This window comes from Haplochromis burtoni, unplaced genomic scaffold (genome assembly GCF_018398535.1).
Source record: "Haplochromis burtoni strain Fernald_Lab_line unplaced genomic scaffold, NCSU_Asbu1 Contig_445, whole genome shotgun sequence".
In the NCBI taxonomy this organism is placed as follows: domain Eukaryota; kingdom Metazoa; phylum Chordata; class Actinopteri; order Cichliformes; family Cichlidae; genus Haplochromis; species Haplochromis burtoni.
In genome coordinates, this window is record NW_024582806.1 from 205,874 (window position 1) to 216,366 (window position 10,493).

General features: G+C 41.4%; 2 protein-coding genes across 3 annotated transcripts in view; both read left to right on the top strand.

Moving 5' to 3' along the window:
- Nucleotides 1-1,394: 1,394 nt before the first annotated feature.
- Nucleotides 1,395-5,696, top strand: bcl6b (BCL6B transcription repressor). Of its 2 annotated transcripts, none has more exons than XM_005945263.2 (12): nt 1,395-1,535; nt 1,834-1,911; nt 2,020-2,246; nt 2,593-2,841; nt 2,931-3,065; nt 3,266-3,458; nt 3,547-3,749; nt 3,834-3,940; nt 4,038-4,136; nt 4,233-4,363; nt 4,645-4,782; nt 4,877-5,696. In XM_005945263.2, the coding sequence occupies exons 3-12, from the start codon at nt 2,026-2,028 to the stop codon at nt 5,015-5,017; spliced, it is 1,617 nt and encodes a 538-aa protein (XP_005945325.1). In that variant the 5' UTR covers nt 1,395-1,535; nt 1,834-1,911; nt 2,020-2,025; the 3' UTR covers nt 5,018-5,696. The 2 variants fall into 2 exon arrangements, with proteins under 2 accessions (XP_005945325.1, XP_005945326.1); XM_005945264.2 differs by having other exon boundaries at nt 4,041-4,136.
- Nucleotides 5,697-9,191: 3,495 nt separating this feature from the next.
- Nucleotides 9,192-10,493, top strand: part of LOC102301707 (putative C-type lectin domain family 20 member A) — an 11,735-nt gene continuing 10,433 nt past the window's right edge. Inside the window, exons 1-2 of the mRNA XM_042213474.1 lie at nt 9,192-9,225; nt 10,307-10,344. Coding sequence (XP_042069408.1) covers nt 10,314-10,344 — 31 coding nt within the window. The 5' untranslated portion in view covers nt 9,192-9,225; nt 10,307-10,313. The remainder of the gene's footprint in view (nt 9,226-10,306; nt 10,345-10,493) is intronic.

Sequence of the window (10,493 nt, forward strand, 5' to 3'; positions counted from 1 at the left end):
AATTCTTGTTAAATGTTTTCCCCTTTAAGACATATCAAGCCTGCAAAACTCTGAGAACATGTAGTCTAGTTAACTGAGTCCCTTTAAATTCATCAAAAGTAATCATTTAAGTTTGAGCAGTATTTTGTTTCTCTTGCAGATCTCATCGTGCACTGAATCCTACATTTGTTTTTCATTTTAGAGGAACATTTCCAAGCTTCACCTCAACATTACACAGTATAGCTGAATCAGAGCACTTCTAAGAAGTCAACCTTGAAGATTTTTTTCTTCACCTTCCTCATAGTCTCCTGTAAAATGCTCTGATGTGGAGGAAACACAGTTCATAGTTCACTGTGACTCAGTTAACTGTACTGTGTGTGATTCTCTGTGAACCTGAGGCTGTGCTAAAGATGGGGCAGCTTTCCGCTAATCATTTTAAAAAAAAATATATTCATAACCTCTAAAGCCTTTGTCCCCTCACTTCATTAACACCTCCCAGCCCCCAACCCAGGTCTCCATATCTCTTCCCTTATCTCCTGCTTGCTTTATTATTGACGGATGTCCTGCGGGGGCGTTTTTTTTATCCACGTCTCTGAGCAGCTTTGCAGGATGCATAATAAGTTTGTGCATGTTTGTGTGTATGTGTGAGGAAGTTCCTGCACATCTGTCGGCTGCATTTCTCTCAGTCAGGGTTGGGTAGGGGTTGTTTTTCAGTGTGGAGAAGGTGTCTCCCATTTATAATGATCAATTTTGTCTCGCTTCCTTCCTTTTGGTCCTCATAACACGTAGCCTTTGCTCTGAGGCATCAAGCCAGAAGCTTCCGGATAGTGTTGTGAAGTACTTATAAATGCCCATTATACTGACCTGGTTGACTCAACAATGACAGTTTGTATTTGAATGGGAGTATTTATTATAAATGATGGGCATCATCATAGGTTATGAGAGCTTGCGCATAAAATTATTAGCAGAATTTGTAAAAATGTTTAAAAAATCACCCTTTAAAAAGGTGAAAGCATAACTTGTTTATTCAACAATAAGTTGGTGCTCCAGCTTCCTGTCAAGCAGTTTCCTCTGTCCAGGAGAGAGGTGAAGGGCAGGAAAGCGTTGGTGGGGGATGTTCTCTGGCTTACCCCTGGATAGTCAGACACGTACTGCATGTCCCCAAAGGTCCTTACACATATTTTTTTAACATGGCACAAAAACACACGATGCTTTTCCTGCTATTAGTTTATACAGACCTAGGGGGGAGTTTAGAAAAACTAATAGACCACTAAAAATACTTAGAGCCTGGAGCCTGAGCCATGCAGGGCTTTTTCCTGCGTTGCTTCCAGTGTGCGCGTGGGCCCATTGAGGAAAGAGGAAATGAGCTGCCCTGGTTGTAAGGGGGCTTCCTGAATGATATTATAAAGAGCTCCCTCCCTTCAACCTCTCCTCACAGTGTTGCTCAGAGCAAGCGTGATCCCTTTGCTCCACATCTTTGACCGTGGACTGAACACTGAGCCAAAGGGGTTTGACGTCAGTGCAGTGCACGCTAATTCTCGTCCCTGCTGGTCGGGGTAAGGTGGAAATACTGATTGTTTCGCTTTTTTAAAAATGATTTGCCTAACTGTCGCTTTCTTAGATTAACTTTTTTATTTTTATGTAGAACTGTTAATAATCTTAATCTTCTTTAAACAACCCTTGAAGTACACTAAATAGGTGATTTATCTACAGAAAATTCTGGTAAACTCTTAGTTTTTAAAAGTGCACGCTGCTGCTGTTTGATTCATATTCATGTCGATTTAAAAACGTAACACTGTAAAGTTGAATATGCAAATGGGATTAAATTAGTATTTCTTTTTTCCCCACTCAAAGGTACGAGTAGGGAGCTGGTCTCACCTAACGGATGTGTCTGGGACACTCCAGTATATTTATTCTTTCAGTTACACACAGGTAAGTGTCTGTTATGCATCTTACATAGAAAGGATATTGGTGCAATCATTAAAAAAATCATGAAAATTATGTACAATGCCTCATTGTTTTACTTATAATGCCTTAAAGATTCAGATGAGCACGATGGAAGCTCTGGAGGGATATTGGGCCGACAGAGGGCAGAGCATGAGGGCTACGGCCCCAGCTGAAGGATATGTGAAGGAGTTCACTCGCCACTCCAATGATGTGCTGCTGAACCTGAATGAACTCCGACATCGGAGCATCCTGACTGACACCACCCTGATCGTTGGCAACGTGCACCTGCAGGCACACTGTGCTGTGCTCGTGGCCTGCAGGTTGGTGGACAAACCAGTTCTTTTGTGGTCAGAATTTAGGAGCAATGTCTTCTTTAATCTGACTGAGAACCTTCACAGACACTTCTTTAATCTTCTTCTACTGCAAAAGTAATCCGAGTGGTACATCTCGCACCTCTTTCTATGCCTGACTCATAGTTGTTTTTGTCTTTCTAATTTTGTTTCGTTCATCATAAGCTCCTGTTTCTTTCCACTTAGTACATCCATTGTTTTTTTCTTCCCACTCCCTTTCTCCCCATTTCTTCCCTTAAAAGCACTGCAGATAGTTTTTTATACGAGAACTGCATGACTTACTTTAAGTTGTTTTTGCTTTCTCCTCTCTTCTCAGTGGTTTCTTCTACTCGCTGTATTCACGCCGTGCATTGCTACAGGGGCGTGGTGGGAGCGGGGAGCAGCTCATGACTGTGTCTCTCCCCACCACACTGGACCCCTCCAGCGTCTCCCTGCTGCTAGACTTCATGTACACCTCCCGCCTCCCTCTGACACCGAGCATTGTCTCCGGGGTGTTGGCTGTGGCTGTCTACCTGCAGATGGACCACGTGGCTGAGACCTGCCGGGATTTCATGCAGCTGCACTGGTGAGGGCCATGAAAGAACACGTGCTGTTCACAGCTTGGAAGAGATAGTGTATTAAACTGGATCAAATTGCATGTGCAATCTTTTGCAGCATGGAGAATAGGACAGTCAGACACCTCCACTTGGAGCTGGACTCCAGGGTGTCCGTACCCTCTGTATCTCCCAAAGGAGGGGACTTGCCTACTCAAGGACCCCTGCGATTACTGCCAACAGCAGCAGCAACCCGGTAAGAAGGTCTAGTGTGAAACTGAATAATTAAATGTATAGTTGATGTCCCGGATGACTTTTTTTGCGCGGCTCCTACTTTTCAAAGTTGTTTATCACTTTGAGCCGTTGTTTGCACAATGCCAGACGTGCTTTGGTTTGCGCTCCTTTGTCCTTTGACGGGTTTAGCTCATTACAGCGCTTCCTTTGTTTTTCCTGCAGGGTCCCTGTGGTGACTGGGGGCTCTCTCAAGCCAGGGGCTTTCCCCAGCTGTCAGCCCAGGTCAACAGAGCTGAAAGGAGACCCTGAGTCACCTCTCATGGCCAGCCCGACTTTGTCTCCAAGCAGCCCCACCCGCTCCAGCTGCCAACCAAGTTCTCCTGCTGCATCTGAGACCTGCAACAAAAACCTTGTGGTATGTCTCAGGAAAAGTATTTGATTTGTAGGATTTTGGGGAGCTCGTGCAGCACTTGTATAACTGATGTTCTGTCTGTTTTCCCCAGAGTGATGCCAAAGCCACACCAGACCCGAAGGCCTGCAACTGGAAGAAGTACAAGTACATTGTCCTCAACCCTCTCTGTGCTGCCAGTGCAGTGAAAGTCGAGGAGATGGAGGAACACCAAAATCGAGCATCACCCACTGATGACTCAACACCAAAAGCACCAACAGAGGCGTGGTCTGGAGAAGTGCCCGGTCAGATTGATAGGTAAACTGGATAACAACTATGAAAAGACAGAGAAAACAGAAAGTTTGTAAGGGTTTCTAAAATCTTTGACCCTCTCTTCCTCAGACAGGGGCAGGCCTCCTGCTACGAGGGTTCTGGCCGAGCCCCTCCCCTCAGGCCATCACCCTCTGAGGACCACCCAACTGTGCCCACCTCTAACAAGGAGGGACATGGTAGGTATAAACAGCACTTTTGAAACCTCCTTCCACTGGTGCTATTATAAAATTTTATTTTTAACTATTTTCCTGAAATCGCACTCTTCTCACCCAGAAGCCGCCCATCTCAATCATCACCAAGTTAAGCGTGAAAGCTACTACACGCCCTATTCCTACTCTGGCAGCCTTCAAGGACCCAAACCTGCCTGCTCAAGTGAGACTTAAAAAAAAAGTTTAAATTTACTTTCCTGTTCTGCATGCAGTTCAGAAGTGAACAACAAACATGTAACAATGACCTCTGGGTCTGCAGGTGACAAGCCATACCGCTGTAACGTGTGTGCAGCTCAGTTCAACCGACCAGCCAACCTGAAGACTCACTCCCGGATTCACTCCGGAGAGAAGCCTTACCGCTGTGACACCTGCGGGGCACGGTTTGTTCAGGTGAGGGTCAAATGACTGCGTGAAAAGACTTCTCAGAAATAACACAGATGTTAGCCACACTAGATACTGGTGTGTTTTCTTTATCTCCAGCAGTATCAGACTGGTTCATGTAGACTAGTTGAGTTCCAGTTTCTCGTTAACTCTTCTAGTTGCTCGCAAAATTTGAAAATGTGGAGCGAGTGTAGACGGCTACAGCTCTTCCTCGAGGCCTGCCTTGTTTGATGTTTGCATGCTTTATTTTGCACCTCTCAACCTGTTTGTGTGGTCTGCCCCGGTGTTAGGTTGCCCACCTCAGGGCCCACGTGTTGATTCACACTGGGGAGAAGCCTTACCCCTGCAACACCTGCGGCACCCGCTTCCGCCACCTGCAGACGCTGAAGAGTCACCTGCGGATCCACACCGGAGAGAAGCCTTACAGCGTAAGCTACCTGCGGCACACGTAATCGCAGCATCAAGAGCATTGTCCTGTCATGTTCATGACGTCTAATGAATGAACGCTCTGTGTTTTTCCAGTGCGAGAAGTGTGACCTGCACTTCCGACACAAGAGCCAGCTGCGCCTGCACCTGCGCCAGAAGCACGGGGCCGTCACAAACACCAAGATCCGCTACAAAGTGCTGACTGAGCCCTACCAGCCTATCCTGCAGGCCTGCTGAGGAGGATCACTAATCGCACCTCAATGATCTGAATCTGTCAGAATGTGAAATTTGGCTCATTAACTCACTTGTCAGTTGCAAAATTGTTAGCATCTCGTCTTGAATAGAGGCAACAACAAACAATAAATGAATGAAAAAATACAAATAGGTTACACATGGAGTAAGAGACAGTCATTTCTACAAAGCTGTTGGTTGAGGTTTGGTGAGGTTGTGCTTTAATAATACACGATTGAGACGATTAAAGAATGTTTTGCTTGAGGGTTTGTGAAGAAGTGTAAAGAAGGGGACAGGGTATGGAGCGAAAGGTAAAGTCGTACAAGTGTTGTGCATTTGTGTGCATATTGAATTGTAAAGAAATGTGTGCGTGTGAGCAGATTGAAGGAAAGATAAAGCAAGTTTTGTGAAGCAGATGTGATCAGATTTGGTGTAAATTAGAACAGACGTGGGGTTTTTCAGTTTCAAGTTACCGAAGCTTCTTTGTCTGATGTGTATTTAACTTTGATTTATCTTAACCCGATGGCCCGGCGCCTGTGTAACTTTAAAGAAAAAAGTAAAACTATGTGCTTTTCCAGTCCAAGCAGGCAAAGGACTTTTGTATCATACTGAACAAAAAGTGAAGAAATCAAATGATGTTTGCTAAACTTTTAAACAAGACAACTCAAATAAAAATGTAATATTACTCAATCTGTATTTGTGAGAGGTAATTTGCTGGACAAAGATGGTTTTGTACAATTTAAATTAAATAACTTTTATATTAATTGGAAACGTGATCTTTGGTGTGTCATAGTGTATATATTGTATTTTAAAGAACTCAAGGTCAAGTGACTTTATTGTCAACCATGTGCAGTGGTGCAGTACACAGTGAAATGAGACGATGTTCCTCCAAGACCGTGGTGATACATATGACTCATCCCCTGAATGACTAAAACTACTTTTGTCATAATGGCTCGCCCAGGGGGCAGCGCCACATGTTTGATGTGGTAGAGTGCCCTTCCTGACACAATCCCAGAGGGATCTATATCTCATCCCGGGATCAAACTGGAGATCTTGTTGCTTGTTAGGCGAATGTGTAAACAACTGGATAACTAAAACAACTTATTTTCAGGCTCTCTGCGCCTTCAGCCTTTCACCTCCTTTGATTTTCTTCCTCCCATTAGGAAACTCTTTTTACCCATGAATCACATCTTCTGCTCAGTAAAATTATCCCTCCATTTTTTTTTTTTTAGTATTTGTTTTGTTTTTTCTTGGTTGCTGGTGAGGAAACAATGAAGCTGAGGGCACCTGTTTCCTCCTGGGTCTTAATAGTCCACTCTGCCAGCCTATAACACGTGTGCGAGCCCGCTGGTGCTTCCTGGAGGGGCTGCAGACTCCTGCTGAACTCTCCCACCCTCTGTCATCCGTGCTTCCTGCTCCCTGATGAGTTGTGGCTAGCTGGCCTTATTGTCCACGCTCGGCGGACAAACATTGGAAGCTTGAAGGGACTTTCCAACCTTCAACCCCCTCCTCCCCTACGACATGCAGCTTTTTCCCTTCATTCATACCTTTGCAGGGTTCTCCTTCTCATATGACTTCATCTGAAGGCTGTCAGATAAGAGGATGGAACAAATCTGAGGAAGTGAATATGAAATGGGAAATATGTGAAGATTCTTTCATGAAGTGAGCATTAGTGAGCACAGTTTGAACATTTCAGGAAGCTACCGCAGTTATGAGTATGATGCTGCCCTAATTTGGAGAAGCATTTCCTTCCCCGAGGAACATAAAGCGCAAACCAACTACGATCGACACCCAAGGTTTCTACTGCGTTTGGAAAGAAATTTACTCCTGCAAGCAGCAGATAGAAATAGATAGAATCAGAACACGTCATTAATCCCTGAGGAAATTATGTGATCACAATTGTTCCAAGACAGAAAAGTAACTAATTAAACTGAATTAAATAATACAATATAGTTTAAAGTTTCAAAATCTAACCATATAGCTCTACTAGATACAAAAAGCTCTAATTGTAAATACATTTAAATATATAAAAAGTATACATTTATTCAACAACATAAAAACTACAGCTATGACTAATTCCCAGAAATCTTGAGAAATTATAGACGTATGAGGTTGCAGGGAAAACTGATCTATCAGTGAGAGTCAGAGAGGGTTTATCATATGTTACATAACTTGTCCTGCTATTGTGAAATACAATCCTGCAAAAGGCCTGTTGAGCAAGTTTGTGACGAACCGCATATTTATTGGGAAATACATAAGCTAACAGAGACAATAAACGATGTAGAGCTCAGAAAGTGGGCACTGGAGCAAAGACCACGGGAGATTAGTAGAAACTGCAACGTTTGGGTGCTATTTCTCATTTCTGTTGTAACTCCTTAGAGATAAAGTAAAACTAAAGTCTCCTGTTTGGGTTTCTATAATGCACAGTTTTTCTGACTTACACAAAACTGACAATAATTGAAGTAGCTTAAATTCTTTATTATTATCTTATTAATCTGTGATGCTTTAAATATCTTATACACATAGTTCAACCCCAGAGATCAAATCACATGGCAGCAACTTAGTGCATTGACGCATGTAGACTTGATCAGAACGACCTGCTGAAGCTGAAACTGTGCATCAGAATGAGGAAGAAAGATGATTTAAGCTGCTTTGAATGGGGCGTGGTTTTGGTGCCAGGCAAGTTGGTATTTCAGGAACTGCGGAGCTGCTGGGATTTTCCCACAGAGAACGGTCTGAAAAAGAAAAAACAGGTAAGCAGCAGGGTTGTGGTGAAGAATGTGTGAAGATATGCAGAGTAGCTCTGAATGCACAACATTGCTGTCATATCAGCATGAACCAAAATCTCTGAGGAATGTTTCCAGCACATCCACCAACACTTTAAAATAAATTTGGGAAAGAACAAAAGTCCCCTTAAAGACATAATACCTATTTCTGTTCTGACAACTTCATAATAGTTTCTATTCTGGTTACATTAGTCTTTGAGCAATGTTTTTGAAGTGTCGCAGGAGGAAAAGCAGAGTTATAATGTTAATGATGACAACTCAGCTGTTCCAGGAAAAGGCAACAGATATAAATATATTTTGTGACACAGAATTTAAAGCCAGCCATTAATCATCATAGACTGATGCATTTACACAAGAAAAGACTGATCAGGAATAATATTGGTACCAAAAATGGGATGTTTACTGGTAGAGCTGGTCAGTGACTTGAAGCCTTTTCTGAACCCTTGATTTTTAAACTTGGCTTTACCTCCCTCTACTGTCTGCACACCTGAACACTCACAGGGCAGATACTACACTATCAAACTGGAAATATTGAATACACAAGGCACATTGTATTTTTTTTCTTTCATATTCTGCACCCTGGTCACAGGATCGTTACCTGAGGATTGCTCTACAAAGGCGCAGTCTCTACTTTTCTGTCATTTTTATGAATTTTCAAAAACCCCTAATTCATTTAATCGAGCCAAAAAAATATCAAAATTATCACTCATTGTGTCAGCTGGCAGCCGCCATCAGAGATATTTTAAAGCAAATAATATATAAATGCTCGTGATCACATTTTTAAAAAGAAACCAATAAAACAAAGTATGGGCGGTCACTCAAACAAGGTCAGAATATTTTTGGGAATCAAATAAGATTCAAATATGATCCACAGCGGGATGATTTACAATGTGTTCATGTGTCCTCGCATGACTCTGGTTACATTCAGTGTGCTGCAACCTTAAAATTAAGATAATCTATTAATTCAGATAGTTATTGAAAAACAATCATATTCTCCAACATCTGTGGGAAATTTCCAAGACATTAGACTGTAAGTGAGGACATCCAATAATAACAGAAGTCATTTTAAATGAAAAATAGGTAATAAAAAACAAATTATTATTATTATATTCATAATGAGGAGTCAGTTCAAAAACAATAGACAACAATAATTATAGTCTTACAATTATTGGGGAAAATGATTATATTTTATATGCTTGTGAGTGAAAAAGGGTGAGACAGAATGATGCTTTCAGTTTCTTTTTGTTGGACAGCCATCAGTGAGGCTCTGTTATGATACTTCTGCTGATTTGGTTAAGACTGCACTATTTTAATATTTAAATCCATCCATGCTCTCCATAAAGCCTTCTCTTTGTTTGTTATTACTTCCCGATTTACTTGAACACTTCGACGACAGACATCGGCCAAGGATAGAACCACTAACCAGATGTAAGTTTAAAATTTGTAATTCATTACATTGAATGGAGTGTGCTTATTATTTGGTGACCAGTGGATTTCCCAGTATAGCTTGGTTTTAGTCAAAGTCCGAGTCGCCGTTTACCTTTGTTATGTATTTTTTATGATTGCAGCCTTAATAAACAGCTTGCTTTTGTTAAGTTTAGTCTCCCAACGTCTGCATTTGGGTCCTCTCTTCAAAATGTGATCTGCATCCCACAGAACAATTGTGGGATCCAACCCAACCTTTCTGTACAGAACTGCAAAATGATCACACAGTATCTCATCAATGACCTAAACAGAGCTGTCGCTTCAAATGATAATCAGACAAATTTAAAGTAGAGCATCCAGACCAGACTAGGAACGGCTTTTTGGGGACTTGTGAGGTATTTAGTAATAAATGGGTCATTTTATACATACTGTCTGGTTTTTCTTGGTTCCTGGGTAGCACTTAATACACTTCTAGGTTAAACGTTATACAGTATAGGCTCAACTGATGAGGGTTTCATTCATGATTAGATGTTGCTATTTCTTAAAAACCTTGTATTTGTTGGATAAATGTGACAGGCTAATGGCAAAAGCAGCAACAGACTGATAAAAGCTTCATGAATTAACAATGAGATACCAGCGTCACTGTACACAATTAGAAATACGAAGAATAAACACTATGATATTAAAGAGAAGCTAAAAATAATAAACTCTATGCATCATAAAATATTATATAGTACCGAATGTGTTTCAGATCATTTACCAGCTGTTGTATTAGAGGTTTAATTTTCTTAACCTGAGTTTAAGGTACGATTTTCTCAATTAGAGATGTGGTTTATCAGATTAATTCAACAGATCATTTTATTTGAATGTTAAAAGAACTAAAACGTGTTTTCATACAGTTCCTCGAGAAACACATCCAAACACAGTATCAAACAAAACAGTGACTTCCAGCATTTTAAGTGCAAGTTCTATATGAATGTAAATACATTTCTCTACACACACACTAAAACGACACGTTTTACATTCAAAATGTTGTCATCTTTTTACTGTGTATTAAAGAAAAGATGTTTTCATTATGTGGCAGATTAAAGATGCGGTGGAGTCTGTTTCTGCTTCTGATGGGTAAGTGGAAATTCTTTTTTTTTCTTTTTTTTGTGTGTGTCCCGTTTGGATCTATAGCCATCAAAATTGTTGTCTTAAGGCCAAGAAAGATGCCAAGCGGATTTATTTTACCAAGTGGATCATCATGGCCTTGCCATATTGGTCCATTT

Excerpts from the sequence above, each read along its gene's own strand:
- bcl6b (XM_005945263.2), top strand. The coding sequence starts at position 2,026 with ATGAGCACGATGGAAGCTCTGGAGGGATATTGGGCCGACAGAGGGCAG. Across the intron at positions 2,247-2,592 it reads GCTGTGCTCGTGGCCTGCAG|TGGTTTCTTCTACTCGCTGT; the intron begins GTTGGTGGACAA and ends CTCTCTTCTCAG. Across the intron at positions 2,842-2,930 it reads GATTTCATGCAGCTGCACTG|CATGGAGAATAGGACAGTCA; the intron begins GTGAGGGCCATG and ends AATCTTTTGCAG.